The 23,587-nt window shown below is 43.2% G+C and overlaps 1 protein-coding gene across 1 annotated transcript in view; it reads left to right on the top strand.

The window, feature by feature from the left end:
- Window positions 1-23,587, top strand: part of zbtb16a (zinc finger and BTB domain containing 16a) — a 160,010-nt gene that overhangs the window by 95,257 nt on the left and 41,166 nt on the right. The window contains exon 4 of the mRNA XM_083927091.1: window positions 1,831-1,917. Coding sequence (XP_083783217.1) covers window positions 1,831-1,917 — 87 coding nt within the window. The remainder of the gene's footprint in view (window positions 1-1,830; window positions 1,918-23,587) is intronic.

Raw genomic sequence — 23,587 nt, 5'->3', positions numbered from 1 at the left:
GACTTTACGGCTTTGAGTCAAGAGTAGGAATGTGTCAGCCTTGCATATACAGGTGATGCACTCAATACATACACGTCGGTCGACAGTATATATTGACATAAAGAGCACTCACTTAGAGAAATTAGATTTGTAGAATAGTATAGATAGAGAATAATGTGCTCTCACTGAGTTTGTCACATGAACTGTCAAATGCACGCTACGATTACTACAGTATGTGGAAGGAGATGACGCCTATTTGCCGTTTGCATATTCGTCGCGCATATTATCATATTCTGAGAGGAATCCGACCGGTTTGAATGTGGATCATTTGACTCGTCAAATCACACACAAGCTAAATGCAGGCTAAATTATATGTTTCATTGCACCCATTAATCAATCAAATGCTGAAAATGTGAATTCTTATTCTACAAAGTGAAAGAGGGTTGAATAATGAAAGCCCGAGCCTTCATAAGATCACGGTATCAGAATGCAAAACATAAGCGTTTCCATGTTGTCGATCAATGTTCTTATATCAGCACAGATGATAATTTAGACCTGGCACAAGCGATGGGAGGGTGGGATTATTGAAAAGGAAATTACAACAATTTGCTTATTATCACACAGGATGCACATGGGCTGGGAAACAAGCAGTGATATGCAATGAATGTCTTGTGTATTGTCTGTGTGTGTGTGTTTTTTTAACGATTTGATAATGTGTGTGTTTATATTCTTACCTAGAAGGCAAACAACCGTTTACCTTTTTGCCAAATAAATATATAAACGCGTAAATGCAGCAACGTCTCTCCTACTGTTTCAAGATCTCACTTTTCTTTGATTTAAGATTGTTACAGTAATCCCTGAACAAGCTGCCTCATTATTTCAGTTTTTGCATGATTGCATGACATGTCCTTAAGAATATCCGATTAAAAAAAGAACCTAATTATTAGGCTACAGATGTGATATGTGGTGTTTTTAGAATCTAAAAGAAATGGAAAAAAACAACCGAACCGAACACCGTGACCCCGAAACCTGGATATGAACCGATAACTGAGTCCATATGTGAACCATGAATGGAAGTTGGACTGGTGGTTGGAGAGGTGGGCACTGCCGAGGGGCTGTTGAGCAAGGCATCTGCATGTATATAGGTCCTGTTTGTTCATGTGTGTTTTTCCGGCCTGAAACATGTACAATATATGCCATAATCAACCAATTCTATAAATAAACATTGAGAGAATAAATAAAAATGAAAAATGGTGAAATAAAGAAAAATTGATGTTACCTATCCGTCAATTGCTGAAAATTTAAATGAAGAAGAAGAAGAAAAAAAAGGTTTGGTGCATGCCGATAATATCCACCAACTAAAAGTAAACTTGTGAGTACATGGTGATGGATAAACGATTGCTTTTGCATTTCTGTACTCAGATGTTTTGTTACTTATCAGACGACACTTAGGCAGATTTCCATATATCTGCATAAATCTTTTGTTTTTGCTGTTGGTTGGTTGGTCTGTTTGTTTGTCAGAAGGTTTAAAAAAAACACACAGACCCTATTCATTCATTTTTCATGAAACTTGGTGGAAGGGTTTAGCATGGGACAAAGAGGAATGCATTCAATTTGGAGCCAATCCGAATCACTGGGCGGAAACGCAAATGCCTGTGTCAAATAAAGTTTCAAAATTGTCCCGTGTTGACACGTGTTTTGAGGTAATTCTTTTAAACTGAATTAATATCGTCTCCACCTTGACTTTAACATCCTCTTTTTCTCTCCATGTCATCCAGCTTTTAAAAAATGCGTTATATGTGTGAGAATATGTAATAAGTTTCCACACTCTTGTCCCTTGTTGTTGTGCAGCTGGTGAGAAGGCCATAGTGTGTGACCAGTGCGGTGCCCAGTTCCAGACAGAGGAATCCCTGGAGGCTCATCGGCAGATCCACACCGGTATGATCGCACGCGCATAACACCACATAGCAGCGCTCCTCTGCTTCATCTACATGTTTGCATTGGTTGGATTTGTACAGAGATGTTCCACTCTGTGGGAAAGGCTTGCATTTAGATCAACACACATTTTGGCAAATAGTAGTGAAACAGTAAGAGTACTGCAATCAGATCGCATTGAAACATTGAGATCCCATTGAATCATCAGGTCCCATTCACACTCCCAATCGGCATGCACGTTGTGGTGTGTGTTGTGCTGTGTGTGTGGAGGCTCATTCAGCCCTCTCTGGCTAACTGGAGCCATGGATTGACAGATAGATGGATCACATCATCTTGGATTAGTCCCACTTGCCCTAAATCAAGACAGACCCAACAGTAATCAACAAGCCGGGAAAACTTGGCAGGCCGATGTTGTTTATCAGTGCTCAGCTATGAAGATGGGAAGATGAGGACGATCTAGGTGCCAAGATGTAAATAGGAAGAAGTAAATCCCCCTCCAACAGATGTGTGATGGCCCAGAACAGTTTCACTACTGGTGATGGAACTCTTTAATTTGGGAGAAAGGGTTGTGTCAGATTTCTACCACTTTGTTATCAAGATGATGTGCTCGGGGCAAAGATATGTGCTGCAGTATTCTGTTTGTGCATGAGTGAGTCCCTTGAGTGCATTTCTATGTCCCTGTAGGTCGGATTTTGACTCTGTGTTAACCTTTTGGACAAAGACTTTCTTCGTTCTTTGTTCTTCTTTCAGCAAAGAAATACTCTCCGGTTTTGTTGTACTGTTACTGAGCTATCGCTGCAGCTACGCTTACCGCTTTAGGAATCGCTATTGCTGTTTTGAACAAACGGTTCACACCAACCCACCTAAACGACACCCGGAACTACCAGAAGCTCTTCATAGGGCGCTGACTGGTCCGAGCCACTGTGGTTCAGACACAAACTCAGATATGTAATCATGTGACTGTCCAGCTGCCGTAGAAGAAAGTGGTGCAACAGGAAAGGCCACAGGGTCTCCAAGATCAATATGATTCATCCTCTTGCAACCATGAATGTCCGCAGCAAGTTTGATGGCAACCATTACTCTTTGATATTTTCCATGCAGAGTTTAGGACGCTGGAGAAAAGCCTGTGGAGGGTTCAAATGGAAACAGCTCATTCTGTGGGGAGAGTGAATGAGCTTGATAATGTTGAAGGCCAATTTGCCCAGCGGATTCGATTAATAATGTATTTTTTTGGCCTAGAAGTGGCATCACAGCAAAGGTCAGAGTGTCACTAACTTACTAAGCAATCCACAATGCCACCCTTTAGCCCCAGCATGTCAAACAAAATGAGAGAAAAGCGAGGTGCCAATCCACAAACGGATCCCCAAAATAGCCACCCATCATCATTATCATCATCCTGTGTTTTGTCCTTCATCTGAAGCCGTGACCCTTAGGCTCCCAGTAGCAGCTCCCATTGCGAAGCCCCACTTCTTTTTCTTTGCATTATACTCTGCCCACCACCCCCACACTCCTCCTCGACACTTGAGAGAGGAAGGTTGGGGTGGTATAGTCAGGATATGGGGGTTTCTCCTGAGGGGCCCGCCCTCAGCCAATCAGCTTCATGGAGGTAAAGAAGGGTTAAATGAGGCTAATGAGCCAACAGCCATAACAGCGGAAAGGAGCACTCTAAATATAGGCATTCCAGTCTGGAACGAATGGTAGGGGTTTGGGGGGGATGTTGGCGCTTCAGCCAAGACCAGACGTGTCTTCCTGCCAGACAACTGGCGCAGCAGCAGCAGCAGTAATAGTATAGCAATCATCCATGCGTCTGAATGAGTCTTAAAAATGGGCTCTGGTAAAATATGACAAGGCAGTTTCACTGCACCGTATGACTCTCAGTTTCTCTGTGCACTTTGAGCTACTGTACACCAATATTATGACATCCCTGGCTCTGGATTTGAGCACTTGACATTGCCCTACCGTCCGCCCATGTGAAAGCATGGCTCTCATTTTCAATATTGGACTCACTGATTGCTGTCACTGCTGTGACTCTTGAAATCAATAGTGAGCTGAAGGCTGACAGCATTTAGTTGGTTGGTCTGTTTCGAGCAGGAAAGTGACTGATGAGATGAGAGTGAGAATCAAATGACTCCCTCTCTGCGTAACTCACTCTAACTTCATGGACACCTAATATGAACTTGTCAAATGTGTGAGTGCTGTCCTGTTTTACTGTAGGAATCTGTTCGGTTCATTTCCCACCTGACGGGCCAATCTCTCCAGCTATGAGTTTCCCGGAAATATATTTTGAGTATCAAATTGTGGGAGGCACACTGTGGATCATGGATATTTTTTGCCCTACCCTTCATCATAGCTCTTTAGTGTCTTTTGGACGTTTTAACATTCTTTCCCAGTTCAGAGCAACATAGCTCAACGGCTGACCAGATTTCCATTGAATTCACTGAGGATATTCATGGTTGTCAACGATAATTCATAATTATTTCAGGGACCTCCCCCAACCTGTCCCGCTACAGTCCAACGCATATGCTTTACTTTAGGTTTGAGTACCGTAACGTTGTATTTTTTTATAAAGTTTATTGCAAGTAGAAGGACAGTGTGTGGGAATTCTCTCTTCTCTTGTCTATGGACATTTCCTCCTACGTGCCTGTCTACGAGAAATAGTCTTTATGAGCCTTCACAGTCAAGGTACCAGTGCAACACCAGAAATATCACAATCTAAGTTACTGAACACATTCATGCTCCCCAGAGAATGAACTATTTGATTTGGTACACACCATTCCTCTGGCGCCACCACCAGGCTAAAATATCAAAAGGATAACTCATAATTTAGTGATCCGGTTCTGGTTCATGGTCCTAAGAGGATGAACTGTCTCAATCATAATGACATTGTGGACTTTCCTCTATTTAGTCCCCTTTAGATATGTAAATTAGATTTTTGTACATGTCTAGAAAATGTAAATGTCTCAGCAGAATATACGGGGACGGACAAAAAAACAAAAGAAAAGTATTGTCTCGTGCATCCGAGACAAAAAGAGGCCTCATTGGACAGTACCGTGTTAAATCAATTTGAGCTCGAGAGCTTAACAAACATGGATTTATTTATACAGAAATGTCTGTGTGTACAGTATCCAAGACGCATAACATCAGAGAGGGCGTGCGGTGGGAGCATGGGGTTACTGTTGGCCATCAAAGCCAGATTTGATCTCTGCCTGCCTCTTGGCAGCGTTTCAGCCCTTGGCTAATGTTCTCTGATGACAATATTTGGCCTCTGAAACTGAGGCTGTTTCTTGCTGCTTTGAATGGGAACTATTGTGGCATCTCCTCCGTCGGCCTGATCAGCTGCAGCCTGACTCAACCTCTGTCTCATTCTAACTCTGTGTGGCTGCTCTTGCTTTTTCACAGGGCTGCCCTCTCTGCTCTATCACGCACCTCTCTCTGTTGCTCAACAGCCTTCACACTGTAGGTTGCACGTAGTTATCCAAAACAAGCATTCCTGAAGTTGTCTTCATTCCTAATAGACAAGCTCTTCTGCATGGGGATGTGTGTGTGTGCCAAGAGAACGAGCAGCAAAACATCATGTGGCTGTTTTTACCCACTGACCTCGTGCAAATGCCCATGCTCTGCACAAACACACACTGCAAACTATCCCCTTGTTTGGCAGCACACACTCACTCTCTCACACACACACACGCAAATAAATCCAAGGATGCCTGTGTTCAGGAGCCGAAGTCACTTGTGAGTTGCATTACATCTACTGACGGCTAATTTTTGTCACATATTTTCCCAAATTGGATGGCATCGCATCAGAGTCTCTGAATCTCTCTAAACTGGGACTCGCCTCGGGGTTTTTGAAAGCAAAGAACACAGTCTGTCTGGCTTTCACGGAGCTCTCCTCCTTAAAGAAAAACACTGCCGTCATTTACAGTCGGGGCCCATTTACTACTGTCTACTGTCTCATGTCCTCCAATTGTTATGCAATGTATGCACTGAGACTTGGACTGTGTCCGCAGCCTTCCAGGCAAACGCGACACGTAAAGCTACATGCTTATGGGGAGGATTTTTTTGGTGGAGACTTCAATTTCATCATGTGGATGACTGGCAGGAAGCAGATTGTAGTGTAATGTGCATACTGATAGAAACTGCATTTTATTTTGAAATACTGTCTAGGCAAGTGTAAATGCAATTCAATAGCTTCCCTTGAGTGGAGAAGAAAACCCCCTAATATGTTTTATTTTGCTACAGCAGATATTTTAATGGTAGCTCTGATTCCGAACTGTTCCTTCAGCTCCAGCTCCTCAAGAGTTGTTCCTTACCGAGACGTTTTTTTGTTGTTCAAAATGACATGCCTGACATGGCGTATGAGCAGCCATGCTCAGCTTATGCCCCGGGATCACATCTAGGTCATGAGTAGTTTATTTAATGTCAACATGGGCGTCAAATGTAGCTGTAGACTTTCAATTTATGGGCCAGAAAAGGAGGATATTATCTATTAATGAGGCTTGTGTTTTCTTTTCTTTTTAAACCAAAGACAATAAAGTGCTTCAACAAATAATGTGAGCTCCGCTGCCGACAGGAGCGGTAAAAATTAAGGAGCTAGTTGTGATTTAATATGGACAGTCATTAATGCATGCTGTATTGTAAATCTTTTGACACCCGGTTAGTGAAGGACAAGCCGTAGTTGTCCATTACTGCTGTACACTGTGACATTTCCTACTAGAAAGCTACTAGACACATCTAAACTCTGAACTGCAGCGTCCCCCAGTCCCTCACCCCCACCCCCTCTTCACGTCTGCCAGCAATCTTCATCCCTTTTTTCCATTAGGTTGTTTTGGTCCCCGCAATAATTTATAGCTCTTGTATTTTATTGGTAAACCCACCACACTCACATTCCACTTGATTAAACTGTAGCTCGGTGCAAAAAAAACCAAAAGGTCAGACAATGTTCACAGGGAAATAGCTCACGAGCAGAAAAAAACCTAGCAATAAATTTAAACTCCTTTGTGCTGGTTTGTTTTTTAGTAAGTCTGCTGATTGGTTAAAAAATGCAGATTTCACTACGAGTGATTCATGCATCTTACAGGTTCTGCAGGCTCTGTTCCTGCCAATCTGAACAGCGCACATCCACGAGTGCACACTTTGCAATTTGCACTGAAATGTGCACATTCATCCGTCGAACTAAGGCAGCATTCAGTGCGAACTGCTGCCTTCAACATGAGCTGCATTTCCCGTGACCTGTGCAGAAGTGAGTTCGGAAGAATTTGTTGTCGGTGTTCCTGTTTATGTCTGAATCATCTCCATGTACACACACACACACACACACACACACACACACGGCAGTACCAGAGAAAATCCACATATAATAGGAGGGGGAGGCACTCTTTTCTCTCTCTTTCTTTCTCTCTTTATCTCCCTCCGTCCTTTTTTAAAGTCTTGTAATACAGGGAAAATATGCAAACCATGGAGTGGCAATAGTGGGTTTAGCCAGTGGGAACACAGCGTGATTCCAGCAGGCCTATGCCGCAGAGTAAACACTTTCTTTTCTCAAGCCAGAAATAGTTTGGCTGGAGAGAGAGAGAGCAGCAGAAAGGGAGGGAGGGAGGGAGGATAGGAGAGACAGAAAAAGCAAAGAGGAGAGTTTGGGGTTGGGTGTGGGGGGGGGGGGTGACAAGGTTTTAATGGTCAGAAAAAACACAGCTCTTTTTTAGTCGCATTATTTCTTTTTTCCTCGTCTTTTTCTTCCTCGTAATTTGTTCGCCGCCGGTGGCTATGCAATCAGTTACCTCAAATACAAACACACACACAAAAAACACACACACACAGAGTCCAGTCATGTCACTCAAGCAAATTAGGCCAATGGCAGCGCTACACAGGGGTCACGTCAAAAGTGCCGATTGTCTCAATCACATTAGTCCAGCACTGGCATCTGTTTAGCATTTAGTTAATTGTGATGTTATTAAGTTGTCAGTGAGCATTAGGGCGGTGATAAGCAAAGCAAATATTCTTCCAGCCCGGGCAGCCTGTGCTTCACACGTGTTGCTGATACACAAACACACACACACACACATACACACACACACACACGCATAGGAACATACAACATCCTGGACGCTGCCAATGTGAATGTCATTCTACTCAACTACTCACTCTTAACTCTGAATGAATGTGATGATCACCATAAAGATAAAAGATAAAGATAATAGAATTTTTATGAGACATTCGAGCTCAATGGAGCCCGGCGCTAAAGGCCAGATGTGCATTAGCATTATGACTTTTGATTACAAAATGTTAGCATGTCGAGCTTCCTGTCCGTGTCATCTGGTGAGTTAAAATGCTGATGAGCCGGCTCGTCGTTTCAGCATCCCACTCATAACGGAGACAAGCTGTCCGTGGTGGAAGGAAGATTATCCGTCTGTCTGTCTGTCTGTCTGTCTGTCTGTGCCAGTCGGCCAGAGAACTCCCGCAGGGCATTCTGGGTCACAGCGGGTATCAAGTGCAACGTTCACCTTGCCAAGCCGACACTGAGACATAATAGACATGCATAGATGAACGTCTTCTTCTGTTGGCGTCAAACAAAAAAAGGCTTAACACCACAGCATAGATCTCTGTAGCTCCGTGTTCATTCTAAATGACACATTATTTTTCCCTTTCGTTAACATGGCGTGGCCTTGGCGGAGGTCTGTGCTGTCCAAGGGCCCTTTCAGTTTTGCCTGTTTTACTCATAGCCCTCATTAGCAAGAATAAAAAATCTGAAATCATGCAATGACAGAGAAAATCACAGTTTCCTTAAACCCAAGGTAACATTTTGTCAAAATGACTTAGTATGAAGTTATCTAAAACTGATTAATCCAACACCTCATGGGAGCTTTAACGCGCAGCCTTTTGGGGATGCCACTGAATTAATTAGCAAAACCGTTGTTGATTGATTTTCTGTTGGAAAAGCACAGCACTAACACACAAGACAAGATCTTTAAGACAGTAATGCTAGAACGTCATGTGAGCAGCGTAGGCCTTGGTCGGGGTAGAGATGCATGTTCCAAAAACGCCCTCATTTCTGGAAACGCAGCTAGTTTTAAACATGAGGAAAGACTTGGATATCACCAGGGTTTGGGATATGCACAAACATTGTGACGGCAAGCTTTTCAGGAAGGTGAAGAAATGAAAGATAGATTCCGTGTTTGCACGGTCGAACAAGTCAGCCGACGGTGGAAAACAGAAATATTTTGTGAATGTAAATGTAGTCTGTGGTGGTCTCAGCTCTATATTTTCACTGCTATGGTTTATAATCGAATTTATAATATATTATCAATCTATTTACTGTTGTAATGTTTATAAGATGACCATTTAAAACCCCACAGCTCCCTTTACGTCTGCTTGTAAAAAAGAAAAAATACTTCTTTCTCTCTGCCTCCCTCCATCTCCCCCTCCTTGGCACTCACTCTCACTCACCTTCCAAAATAAGAAGAGTACAAGTGGTCGGAGACACTATCGGCGGCTAAATTAAATCAAGCGGCACTAGCTAGACTACAGTCACTTCTCCTGCTACTGACCTCCTCCCTCTCCCTCAGCAAACAAATTTTTTCCCAGATAAGATCTAAATGAGTTTTTCCAGGCGGAGGAAGATCTTTGGTTTGGCTGATGGATACTGTGCACGGCTTCAGTGTGACCAACACCCAGTAGTAATCATCCGCCGCGGCCATAAGTGTTATGTACAGCGGCCTATGTGAATAGGCGATGTGTGGTTTGTGTGTAAATGAGATAAAATGTGTGAATGAGAGTTGGCACTGCTACATTCCCCCGCACCCAGCTTCATTCATTGAGAAATACCCAACTGGGCCTCTGCACTGCAGAGCCTCAGTGCCGAGGCTTAGTGTCATGGTGGGCACAGTCGCATTGATGCATCGCCGCAGGAAACCATGGGACAACAGCATGTCAGGGAGGGAGGTAGTAGTCTTATAAGGGGGAAATAGGTGGGTGGGATCCAGTAGCAAATTGGGATGTCCGTAGTGGTGCAACAGTCTGGCTGCGGGAGAATCCCCACATGGATGGGTCATTGTAAACCAGGGACAGCAACCACACATCCAGAAAGACCAATAAAACGATGTGGTATGGGTAGAGGGAGGGTATGGGGCGGGGGGGGGATTATAGACTCCCAGAGGGCTCTGCGATTCACAGGCTGTAAAATGGAAGTCAGCAGGACACACTGCAAATCTGGCCAGCCAATATCCACCATCCCCTTCCTCCCTGTTTCGACCCCGAGGACGTGTCTGTGCCGCACGTCACAATGCAACCCCAGCGAGCACATCCCGTTGTCGGACAATCTGAAATCCTTGGATACCGCTATTCTCCCCCTTTTACATTTGCATGTCGGCCGCTGCGGCTTTGTTCGACCATGATCTGCCTGGTTTAAGTAAAAAAAGGAAAGAAAAAAGGATAGATAAGGGGAAGGGACAGGACGGTGAAAATCTACGAAGGCCTTTGCCATCCAGGGAATAAAAAGGCCGCTTTTGTCAGGAGATTCCCTACTTTCAGATATCCCATCGCATTTTAACCTTGGCCAGGCGAGGACTTTGAATATAAAAGGATTCGCCCAAGAGAGTGAAAGAGAGAAAGAGATGTGGAACACTGGCCTCACGTCAACAATAGCCGGGCTTCTTTTGTCCACGGTGTTATTTGAAGTAAATCTCCCTCTGTAATTAGATTGGAGCTGTTTGTGGACATCTTAGGAGAGCGCATCAGTGTTAAAACAGCAACGTGCGATGGCCCTTTTAATTTACAGTGCAAATACCTTTCGATTAGCGTGGAGAGAGGGGAGGGGGGAGTAGCGACAGAGGAGGAGGGACAATAGAGGAGCCTTTCAATCCCTTTCTTTTTGTTGTTGTTGTTTGAGAGCGGGAAGAGGTTCGAGCAGCTCTCCTGTGTTCCTTAATTGTGAAGCAAGGAGATTAGTACGAGTGCTTCCAACCTTTCACCCCAAACAAAGAAGCTATCAGATCCAGTTGCCTAGTGACACAAGGTTTTCGCAAGTTTAGCCACTGCCTTCGCCACTCCAGCTCCTCATGGTATCTTAAGAGAAGGAATGAAATCTCCCGGCCTTTGCCTGTGCGCCGCTATGCAGACCATTACTGTCGTTGTCCGTCCGACGGCACCCTTAATGGCGCCGAGAAGCAACGCTAATGAAAATGGCCGTTCATCCTCGCTCCTAGTCTGTCTCTCAGACTCATATAAAAGTTAATGTACCCGTGACAATGACATTCAGAAGACCGTTTAGGTTTGGACAAATGCTGCATTTCGTGGTGGCAAGAGCAGCCGGGCACACAGAAATGTCCTTTTACACTGCGTGCAGCTCAATCAAAGGGCACTTAGCGGTGTCATATTGATTATGGGAGCTTAACCCTCGTCAATCTTTGATGGGTCATTTTGGCAGCCTTCCCGTAGATGTTTTCAATGAATAGAGCTGCCTCGACAGGAGGAAAGGGGTTCCCTCTTCTTAAAGGGTTGTTTTGGATCTTTTGTGATTGTATGAGTCACTTATCAATAGTCTGTGTGTGTCACCTACAGTAGATGGCTGTCGGCACGTCGCCAGTTTGGAGCAGCAGGCAGGAGTAACAGCGCTGAAGCTAAGCAATGTACTGCTGTTGACAGGGGCAGCAGCATATTTTTAGATCAGAGAGATATCTTATCTAAAGTCTAAAGTATCTACAGTAAAGCTCCTTTAAGTGTACGCTATATCTAGAATCTTTTCACTGCTTTACCTTAAAGAAAGCCCTTAACAACGAAGCTGTTTTGCTCTCTTCAAAGCCACCGGACTCAGTAATTTTACCTCACAGAACACTGCAGTCGATCGGTTAGCGTGTGTAATTGTGTGGCTTTGGTGTTTTAAAGGGTTTGGAGTTTGGATTCCTGTCGGAAAGGGCTGTCTGACAGCGAGGTGAAAGCTGTGAAAATATTCAAAATATGCACTTTTATTTAGGTGGGGCTTTCTTTAGCTGGTAACAACTGTGGATATCATGTTAGAAGTGACCAGCACTGATGTCAGCGGTCAGTTTGGATATTTTGAAGCGTCGCTGTAAGAGGTACTAATCCATATTCATATAAGATACATATAGTAGATATTTATGCTCTTCAGAGGGAGACAGCACAGTGATTCCATATGTAGCGCCACGACTGTCTCTCCTCCTGTCTTGAGAAATTAGGAAGAATGATTAAAACAAAACAAGCACAGATCCTGGACCATCCCAATTATGAAAAATGACATTTAGACCTAATTAATTATCGCTCTATTTGAATGTGATTTCAGCTCCCAGTTGATAAGCTGGCTTCATCTCTCTAGGAAGGAAAATTAATGACTTACTAACCCCAAGATTACGTTAAAGGCTTTGATATAATGTTAGAATTGTTTGTTGCACACTGATTTTAAAAAACCCTGTAAGGCAGCTTTTTTAACATTTAGAGTTAAATTTCCAGGCTGGTGCTTTTTTAACATTTAGAGTTAAATTTCCAGGCTAGTGGGCCGTAATTGTAATTTGTGCTTTGTTCCAGTGGTTTATTTCAGGAAAACCAGGAGACAAACATGGATGCTTGCCAGGTTTTCTTTTCCCTGTGGAACATCTTGCTCTTTTTAACATGTTAGCTCCAGTAAGCACAGCTTTACTTTACCAGATTTGCAGTATGTTAAACACAGAAACTCGAACCAGGAAGGGCGGGATTTTTGCATGTTTTTGCTAATTTTACCACAAATCCAATCGGCTCTACATGCTTTGCTGCTTACCCCTCTCAAAGCATGCTTCGGTGTTAAGCATTGCATGAAAATGATCTTTAGGGGTCCTGATAAACTCAGAAAGATCTGCCTTCTTTGCATGCTACCAATATCATCCGCTTAACATGCTGACCCTTTTTAAATCCAGCTGTACTGATTTCAGACCTCCTAGGCAGCAATTAGTTCACACATTACCCTTAGTAAAGAATGAAAATCATCTTTTTAAAATTCCAAAGACAATTAATGACGGCGCGCGCTGTTCCAAAAAAATGTAAAATGATGCACATGACATAGCAAGTGGGCTAATATGCAAAAATGCTGGACCCTTATTTTTTCACATTACAGTTTAAGTCAGCTCTGTATTTGATTAAGCCAACTTGAGGAATGTTATGCAAACAATAATGAATATAGAAAGAGATCTGATCCGTGCAAAATATCTTCCCTGTGATGGCGTCTCTTGGCTGCGGAGGACTGAAGCCTCTCGCCTCAGCTGGCCCGGCTGGATTTGGCTCTTGAAGATCATGCGGATGGCGTAAAGCAGCTGCTGTACTTTGAGACAGGGAGGAGTGAAACAGAGAGCAGTCAGAGAGTTGAGTTTGTCTTGGAGGTGGCCTGCTAGGACAATACTCCGAAAAGAAACTCAAGTGGGGCCCATTACACCCCACCGAGGGCAGACTCTTATCAGTTAATAGCAGGTTTCCCCCTGAGAGCAGATTGTTTTGATAGATGGCACCTGGTCAGGCCTTTGCAACCAGCCACCAAAAAAACACACTAGTGTGTGCTAGATAAGCTCTGTGAGGGGGGAAAAACAATAAGACAAGCATTCTGCGAGTGTTAATTTGTACTCAGAAGGATGGAGTGAATGATTTCTGACTCTGTCAGTCCGTGAACTTTCGTGTTGCACTGCTATTTGCTCGTAGTGACAGTGAGTCCCGTGCATGTTTGCTCAGGTGTGGTGTTCACCTGATTAGACGGCATTCTTGTTACAAATTACACATTTTATGAGGCCTAAAATGCTTTGATCTTAGCTGTGGTTGTCAGCAGCCTGCGTTGTGCATTAGTTGGCCTTTATCATCATTTTTAGACCCATATTGAGCAGCAAAGGCCATGCAGATACAATGACCTACACAGGGCCGTGTGAGAGCGTTGCTGCTTCAGCTGCCACAAACAGATTGGAAAATGAGTTAATGTCTTTCAGGTTGTCTGAAAGCTGCTGCCATGAAACAAGGCTTTTCCAATAACACGTGCAAATTCCCCCAAAAATGTTCGTAGCCAAGTGAAAATTCCAGATCAGCTGTTAAACGTAATTTCAAAGTGATGTTATAAAACACAAGTGGCTGCTAAACGTCCTTTGGCACGTATCAAGTACGCCGGTGACTCAGACGCGAGAGCAGGACATTTAGACGTCAAAGTGAACCGAACAAGGACGGAGGGAGAGACAGAGAAGTACCGCATGATATGTTGATAGGCGACGCAGTCATCTTCATATCAGATCAAAGCTCACGGGTCATCCATAATTGATGTCTGTTAAACTGCTTCAACAATATCCGTGACTCTAACACAAAGGCATTTGTTTACGGTCTGGCTTGCTGATGTTTTACGGCCATCGGCTGCTCTCGGACCAGAAGACTTGGATCCCTTTTGTTTTTGAAAGTCTGTAAAAAAAGAGTGTCTCACTTTGCTTTCATTGCATCTAAACAGCATTATGAGACTCCTGGCTGCAGCAGAGGAGATGAAGGCTGTACATGATTGAATATTAAGGATTTTACTTAAAAAATGTCACGTAAAAACTAAGCTGTGTATGAGTCAGGCGTAATTTACGGAGGCTTATTAAAAAAAACCTCCCCGGTGGCACCTGTACTGATCACCGCGTGCACCTTTTCATTGTTGCACTGCCGCCCTTCATCCCCTGCTCTCCCGACTTGAATATGTAAATATTCTTTCGGAAATTAATTTAGCATTTAATTATGTATTTATTCACATGTAAATATGGCAAAAAAAGCTCTGCGTGTCAGCGGCGCAGTCGGCCAGCTGTTCACTGTACGCTGACCTTGACCAACTTTTACAGCTACGGAGCAACAGCATCACAATCATCTGCAAGATCATTGTGAGCTGCTGCTTTAATACAGACAAATGAGCTTAAATGATATTACTGGATGACAGAGGTGGAATGTAACTCAGTACATTTACTGTGTAATAACGTTAAGGTACTCGTTCTTTAGTGGAATATTTCCGTTTTATGCATCTTTATGCTTCTACTCTGATACATTTTGGAGGATAATATTGTGCTTTTACTGCAGATTCAGCTTATTAATACCATTAAAATCAACTCAGACATTATGCCATTATACTGTAGATATTTAAAGTGGTAGTAATTTATAGGATCAGCTTCAACAATAAAGTAATGAACACAATAATAATTATTATATTGTAATTATTCTGAAATGAGTCTCCATAATGAGTACTTTCACTTTTGGTATTTTTTGGTGTATTCTCGTGCTGATACTTTTGCACTTTTACCTAAATAAGATTTTGAATGCAGCACTTTAATTTGAGTATTTCCTCCGTTCTTACTTTGAGCTTTTCTTAGATAACCAACAATATCTGAAAATATCTTCCACAGATTATTTATGATATTTATTTAAACATTTTTGGCAAGTGGAAATCAGGCTCCACATACAGTATCATGTACTGCACAGGAAGAATTTAATATACAGTCTAAACTTCTTAAAAATGTTTGTGTGTCTGTGTGTGTGTGTGTGCGTGTGCGTGTGCGCGTGCATGTGTGTGTGTGTGTGTGTGTGTGTGTGCGTGCGTGTGGGTGTGCGCGTGTGTGTGTATATTTTTACTTTAGGTCCCATATTAAAAAGATTTTAGCACAACCACCGCATGTCTATTTCTACACATGCTGTGGTTGGTTTGAGTTCATTTGTCCTTTAACAATGAACCTGATCCACATTAAGACAAATAATATAGAATAAATATCTAGTTCGAAACATGTTTTTTTAAAAATGTATCAGTATTTTATTTTGAATAATAAAATATGTGGAATTTAGACTAAAAAAAGTCATAAAAATATTGTGTATAAACGCAGGGAATCGTCTCCGGCGTTTACTGTTTGCGTTACTTTTGCATTTTGACATTTTCCTCATTTCTGATGTCACTTTTGAACAGCCGGAGCATTTCTCAACATCAGAGGTGTTTAATGTGAGGTTGTCACAATACCAGAATATCTAACTTTGATACAAAACTAGTATAAAAAAATGAGACTTGACTCTTTCAGTGCCACAGCGAAAAAAAGATGTCAGTTTGAAATATGTGGTGCTGAAAAGTATTGACACTTTGGAAAACTCAACAATGTTTTTAATAAATTCATTTGAAAATCAGTGCAAAGAGTTTGACTGCATTGGATGAAAATTCTGCCATTTCTTAAGGGAAAATAACTTTTTTAAAAGTAGTGTTGGGACTTCTCGCTCTCTGCGGAGGAGCGCTTGTTCACAGACAATTTCAGATGCGTGCAGACTTCCAATCACCAGATTCCTGACACTCAAATTGAATTTGGGCAGAGGAGGAGGAATGAGTTTGACAGGATGTATATTTTTTTAAGTGAAAATCTTGACCAGCTCAGTCTCACCCCCTTCCGAGGAATGTTTGGGGGAGGGTCCAGTGGTCCGACCGCGGTGTCCCCTTACAGTTCGGCTGGCCAGCAGGCTGTGGGAGGTGATTGATTGGGTGGTGCTGGGGCCACCAAGGGCCCTTTCTGCAGCTTTAGAGGTTAGGGGTCACCTCCTCTGCAAATCTGCTTCCTTTTGTACAGTCGCAACACCGGGAGAGCGGTGTCCCATCACCCTCCTCCTCGTCTCTCCTCCGTCCCTCCTCCCGCTGCTCTTCACCCTGGGAAAATGGGGGGAGGCGTCAATTAAACCTTTTCTCTCTTTCGCTCCACTTCTCCCTATCTTCTGAAGTAGCTCCTTTTTAAAAAAAAAAAAAAAAAAAAAGCAAATTCTTTAGGTTTAAATGCAAAGAGGCGCTTAGGGCCGAGCCGCGGCCGCTGTTAAAAGGGGGTTTGTTAAGGTTCCCTCAGAATAAAACTAATGATAATGGAGCATGCAAGCTGTTGTAGAAACACTCCTTAATGGATTACTTAAGCAAGCAATTAGCAGTACACTAGCAGCCAGATATCAGCATCTCAATGGTTTAAAATATGTGTCAGTTGTAATGATGCGATGTGGCAGTTACTCTTGTTAATAGATTGATGTGAGACCGGTTGGACTGAGGCATTGATATTATGAAAACAAAGCTTCTCCTGCTCTTCTTGGTGCTTTTGACAAGTTCTCAAACTGGCCTCCTGAAAGTCTAGGTTGTTAATTCTCTCCCCGGGAACAATCAAAAGCCATAACCGATTAAGGGGAGACTTTGGACTTTGTGGCTGTCCTTAAACACCGGAGCAGAGACGAGTCCTGCAAATGTAATCCTTTGATATGTAGTCAGTCCGAAGGGTTTGCTGAGGGATAACATTGCAATTCAGAAAATGTGACTGGTCCTTGGCCCTCAGGGGCCAAGCCTTTGTGGTCACAGGACCAGGATTACACTTTAACCCCCACCACTGCAAGCGACCAGTTCCCCTGGCTAAGGCCTGGGGTCAGGTGAAAGGCCAGGAATCTTAAACAGGGTAGAAAAAGGAGGGAGAAGAAAAAAGAGAAAGTCCGTCTTTTAAAACATCCCCAAAAAAGCATCTCTTTGATTCAGCGCTGGATTTCATTTGGATTCCACCACTGAAGACTTTTCTGTGCTTTGTTCCTCACCAATAGGTACACACAGGGTCTTTTTCATACATATCTGCAGCTCCATTCAAGTAAATGTAAAGAACTGGGTTTTGTTTGAACTTTTAAGAACTCACTTTGAATCAAACTCTAAGAGGAATGACACTGACCAGCCTCCCGCAGCAGCAGCAGCAGCAGCAGCAGCAGCTCTGAAACAAATGAATATGACGAGTGAAATGCAAACGTATAAAGCAAACCTTTCATTTGAGGCGCAACCATTCATCTAAATATAACACGAGGCTGTTTGACTTGTTCAACGAGCTTTTAAAAGCATCAGCATAGTTCCTAACAGCAGAGCGGAGCCAGTCACTAAATCGGCTTTGATAAGCTTTTAATTTGCTTGTACAACGTGTTAAAAAAGAAATAATAATAAAGTGTACACACGTCTGAAGCAGCTAATCCAGTGTGTGTGTGTGTCTCTCTATTGACACTGTCAGCCAGAGGTGTCCGTTGTCCAGCAATCGCTGATAAAGTGCGTCTCTATTAGATTTCTATCTGTTGTCGCAGACGGAAAGTTAAACAGTGTTAAGGTTTTTCTTCAATAAAGGATTCATCATTATCTGCACTGGGCTGCAGCACCGGCAGTGTGTCAGTTCTCTCATAAATTAGGTCAAATTAAGTCCATTTGTAACCGATCTCAGTTATAAATCCAAGTTCTAAATATAGACTGTAATATATAAATATTTGCAGGTGATGATTTAGCCTCTGGAGGCAACAGACAACAATATTTTTCGGGGTTTAAGTGGAGCCAGCGGATATCCAGGCCAAGGCTTCCTCTCCGTGCGCTGGGTCCCATTAACCAACTTGAGAGGTGAGAGTGGAGTTGAGAGATGGCGCCTCTATGAAAAGATATCTGCATATAAAGACAGATGAATACATTTCTCCTACACGGACGGTTTACCTGCATTAAACCAGAGCATGCTCAAACAGAACTGATCCAGACTACTTTACAAACTGAACCCAGAACACTTCTAATATCAAAATTGTGTCTCTTTGCCTACAAATTCTGCATAAATCTCTTTGTAGGTTTAAGTTTGTAACTAATTCAGCTACTAAAAGTGGTTGCACCACGACTGTTTGGGACATAACCAAACCGGCATGAGCCACGTGGCGTCATAGCATATTGTAGGAAGCTATATCAATATTGAAATATGTCCATAAATTAGTTGTGTGGCAGGAAAAACTGCTGTTTCACCGTAAGTTTGGAAAACAGGTTGCTGGTGTTTGTCTTAAGGACAAATTGTCCAGGCGTTGTTTTTCTTGGACAAAGTGAGATTATGTCTCTTCCTTTTTCTTTAAGTTTTCTTTTCAGGGCGCCCCTGTAGCTCACCGTTAAGGCTGAATCCTTACTGCAGTGGTCGGGGTCCGGCCCAGGGCCCTTTGCTGCAGGTCTGCCTCCTTCTACAGCAGCTAACTGAAGCATACAATTCCTAAAATACGTCTTCTCCTTTTGAGTCTTTACTACAAACTAAATCTTCTTGGCATCCGTGTATTTCTTTACTTACTTTTAACAACAAAATTATTACCTGAAGTTCTTCAAACAGGCGGCAGCTTGAGGTGTTTGTAACCCCGTTCGATGTTAAATCCACATTATCTAATCAGTGACGGAAGAATAACACGTTCACATCATTTCTGCCAACAACTCATGATCAGTGTTTCCAGACTTTGTGCTCATTTGATGAAATCTGACGCGGTGTCCATAGTGGCTGAATGGCACATGCCCCGCTCCGTCACACGCAGAAAGTTTGGAGACGCCGGCTCTGCTCCTGCGTGAGTTCTGCCCACCCAAGTGTGTGAGCAGAGGTTGTGTTTGTGTCTGGTGTGTGTTGCTGTCAAGTGTTAGTCGGCTTGTTTGCAGGCCAGATGGAGTGAGGAAGCGATGGGGTCAACATGGGAGAACCCCCCACCCAAAAAAAAAAAAGAAGTGTGGATTTATAGCAGTAAGTCTGGGTTACAGAGCTACAGCGGTCTCTCCCTCCCGCACCGCACTATGAGTTCCTGGGCTCTGTCCGCGGAGAAATATGGCCTGAAGACATAGAGGTAGAGGAAGAGGGAGGAAGAGCTAAAGAAAGAGATGATGGAGCAGACACAAAAGACATGAGGACGACACGGAGGGAAGATGTCAACGTGTTACACATTGATTTTTTCCATTAAGCACAAATCTCACAAAGTCTCTCATTAAGATCCTTAATGGTTCTTAATGACGCTCAAGGAACAAGTGAAGAGCTCGTCACACAATCTTTGTGCTTCAAACAACAAGTGCTGCCTGTGTAGTCAAACATATTAAACATATTCTCTCTCTCACACACACACACACACACACACACACACACACACACACACACACACACACACACACACACAGGACACTTTACAGAGTAGGTAAAGACCACACTCTATGACTTATTCATGATTTACAGAGACCCAACAATTCCCCCGTAGAGTACGGTGGCGTTGAAAACCTTCACTATAACAGACAGGAACGTCAGACAGACCCAGCTCTGTGGAGGACGCACATCTGTCTGCACCGGAGAGAGGAAGAAAAGGAGAGAGAGAGAGAGAGAGAAAAGACGGACAGATGGACAGAGAGAGACAAAGACAGAGACAAAGACAGAGACAGACACACTTCCAGACATGCAAGCAGCCAAAGTGTAACAGTAACTACAACAATATCTATAGTAAGTTGTCGTTGCCATTACTCAGATGTTGTACAGATGTTGTATAGATGTGAAACTTTATATTTAAGAGGGTTTTTTTTAAGTTGAATGGTTTTAGGAGAAGGAAACGAGCCATAGAGAGGGTAGGGAGATGTCCAAGTATTGAGAGATGGAGTAAAACTGTGTTGGTTTTTCATAAGATCTGTTGAAATGAAGGAGAATCTAAAATAAACGCCATTCCCATAATGGCTATCTCGATGTCGTTGTTCCTTTTACTCACCAGAGGAGTTTCCCTGTAGCAGGACTTCCTAAATGAACCCTGTCATTTATAGCAGGAGGTACACTTGCTTTTTAACCGCGTGTCTGCGTAGACGTTAACGTCTGAGCGCGTGCACAACCGACTGACCAAACGCACCTATTATACACCAGGCGGCGGCCATGCGTTCTCGTAGTAGTGAGCGCGTATATCTCCAGATTAAATCCCCATATAGAGTTAACGAACGCTAAACCTTTCCTTCTTAACTTCATGAAATCTTTTTTTGTTCTCCAAATGATTCAGTTGGTTTTGTTTTACCTTTAAAATATGTTTCTATTTGTGTTTTCTTGAGATGGAAAAATAAACATTGAACCAAAGAAGAAGAGCAAAATTACATTTTTAAAGGGACACCCTGACCGATCAACTGCTACAATATCGATACTAACCATCAATTTAGTTCAATATTAACTTTTAAAATCCTATTTTATTACAAACGTGCCAGTGGGGTGACTTTAAACTATCTGTGGTTTAAATGTGGGGTGTTTTTTCCATCATGAAGTCATTTCTTTGGCTGTCGTTCACCTCACACTGTCTCATTTCAGGACTTTTTCCAGAAAACTCTCAAAAGAAGATAAAGAAAAATGTGCCTTATGCAGCAAGTGTTTCAGAAAGTGACGACTAACTTGTGCGTCCACCGTGTGATTCGGATCTGCTCCACAATATCTCCCCTTCCACCCAGTTGTTTTGTGATCATTTGGAGGCAGTAGTTTTTTCCATAATCCTACAGACAAACAAACAAACAAGCAAACAAACAAACAAACAAACACCATCAGCAGAATAAGAAGTCCCGGAGGCTTCTCTTGTTAAGATGGCTGCCGTCGACACGTCCATATCTGAATTTAACTGGAATTTACTCCACACACACGTACAAGAAGAGTTAGTGAAAGAGCATTTACCCTGTGTGACCCCAGTGCTCCCTAACAAACACCTGACCCTCTAAACTACTTTCTAATCTCCATTCTCCGCCATTAACTGTCTGAGCTGTGGACACCGAGGCAGTTAAGTCTCACCATATTCCATATAAGAGGCTTTTTTTCCTTCTCCAGGCAAACTCCTGTGAACTGGAAAGGTCATATGAGGACTTCTCCCCTTCCCTGTTGCTCTGGCTCTCCAGTGGGAACCAGTGAGTGTGTGTGGAGACAGAGGAGCGCCCCCTGCTGGCCAGAGGCAGCGCTGAGCCCTGAGCACACACAGCAGCTGCCTCCCACATGCTGCCCAGCACAAGCGCTTTACCGCTTCATTCCCATTCATCTGCATCGCCTGTTCTTTATTCAGAGGTGACTTTATGGGGTCGTTTTGTTGCGATCGGTGCTATCACGGCCATTATATGATTATCTTCCACTAATCTCTCCGATGTAATAGTCCTGCAGGACCAATTTCTGGTGCAGGATCGTTTCTTATCTGCATTTTTAGGCAATCTGGGGCAGCAGGCTTCTCACTTCTCCCCCGAGATGGCGGCTTAAGATGATGGTCTTTTAGTAATGATTTCATTTCTGCCTTCAGTGAATCCCAATTTGATCATAGTGACGGGGAACATTCAGCTTAGGCCAACAGAATTTGGCAGCCTTTTGGGGTTGCAGCATGAGTTTGTAGTCACTCATGATGAAGACACATGATTCTGTGTGAGTGATGCATCTGTATGCTTCCAAATGTAATGTCTCCGAGTGGATCTATTTCCAAAGTTTTCATTTTTCAAAGATTATTTCCGGATTAGTTTTAATTCCTCCTTGGTACGGGCTCTTTGTGTGAGCTCTTTCAGAAACCACAGGTGGGCCCATACAGGTGGTTGTTAACAGTCCTGGCACCGAACGCACTTTGTTTTCCCTCTCCTCTCGTCTTTTCTGTCTCAGAAGCTTTTGAGCCTCGCCGAGTCTCTCTGCTGCCTTTGATTTCCCCGTACAAATGTGGAAAAACATGAAGCTCCTGCGCTCTCATCTGTCTGAGTGTGCACGCAGCGAAATGACTAAATCTACAAGCTGCCCAGTGATACTGTGATAAGTGGAGTTCCCTGGTGGAAGAAGATGAAGATAGGAATTGGATCAAAGCCACGATTTAGATGTGTGGTCCCCCCCACCCCCTTTCTTTGTCATGCAGAAATTAAATATTGGCTTTGGGTGAGGCAGTGGATGAGCATGTGTTAATGCGTGCAGTGTGTTCTCCTCTCAGTTATCATCGAATCAAACTGGATGAACTGTAGCGCTCTCATTTACGCCGGCATAGCTACACTATTCGTTTTTTCTGGAATAGTCCTCAGAAAAAGTCCTCTTTCGATGAAATGTCCCTGATATTCACACGGCTGAAAGGTTTCTGGTTCGATACCCGGCAATCCTCCGGTTTCCATGGACTGAGCTGAGGGATCCTTTCTGGACTGTTTTACAGAAGGTGAAAATCGCCTTATTTTTTCCTGACATTCTTAGGAATAATTACTGAGCTGGTGCATTCAGACAGGACTAAATCCTCCGTTAAAAATGACCTTACCCCACGTCCCCACATTAAACTCATCCCGTGACTGGTCCTTACATATACCCACAACATTCACACTCACAGTACATAAGGAATACAACTCAAGCAAAGCTCACGGACATAACATTCACACTCACAGGCTGGGATGTTTGCGCGCCCATATCTATACATCATTTTTACATCACATCAAAGGCCGACCAGCTCTATGATAGCAGGGGCGGGTCATCCAAAACAGCATTGACGATTAACAATTCAATAAAATACGTAGAAAAGGACATAAACAGTGATACTTCAAACTTCTTTTTTTTGTTGTTTCCATTTTGTGAAGCCTGAAGGAAGATTCAAGTAGGACTGAAAAGTCCTACCAGGCTGGGACTGGTCCTGGTCCTGGTCCTGGTCCTGGTCCTGGTCCTGGTCCTTTTCCTGGTCCTGGTCCTGGTCCTGGTCAGATGTGTACATGAACTGATGAAGCCTCTTGGATGAGAGGTGAAACGTCTTCCTGACAAAGAACCAGTCCAGTTGTTTTTGACTGAAATTGCTTTGAGGATAACGACGACCTGGACGAATGAGAACATTCACAGGCTCAGTTTAATAATAGTTTAATAGTTTTGTGGCATGGAGTAAGTGTGCAGGCTTTTCCTCAGTGATGCTTCTTCATACA

The sequence above is a fragment of the Echiichthys vipera genome (genome assembly GCF_963691815.1).
Source record: "Echiichthys vipera genome assembly, chromosome: 14".
NCBI classification, from domain to species: Eukaryota; Metazoa; Chordata; class Actinopteri; order Perciformes; family Trachinidae; genus Echiichthys; species Echiichthys vipera.
The sequence above is the reverse complement of the archived record's forward strand: the minus strand, read 5'-3'. Positions and strand labels throughout refer to the sequence as shown.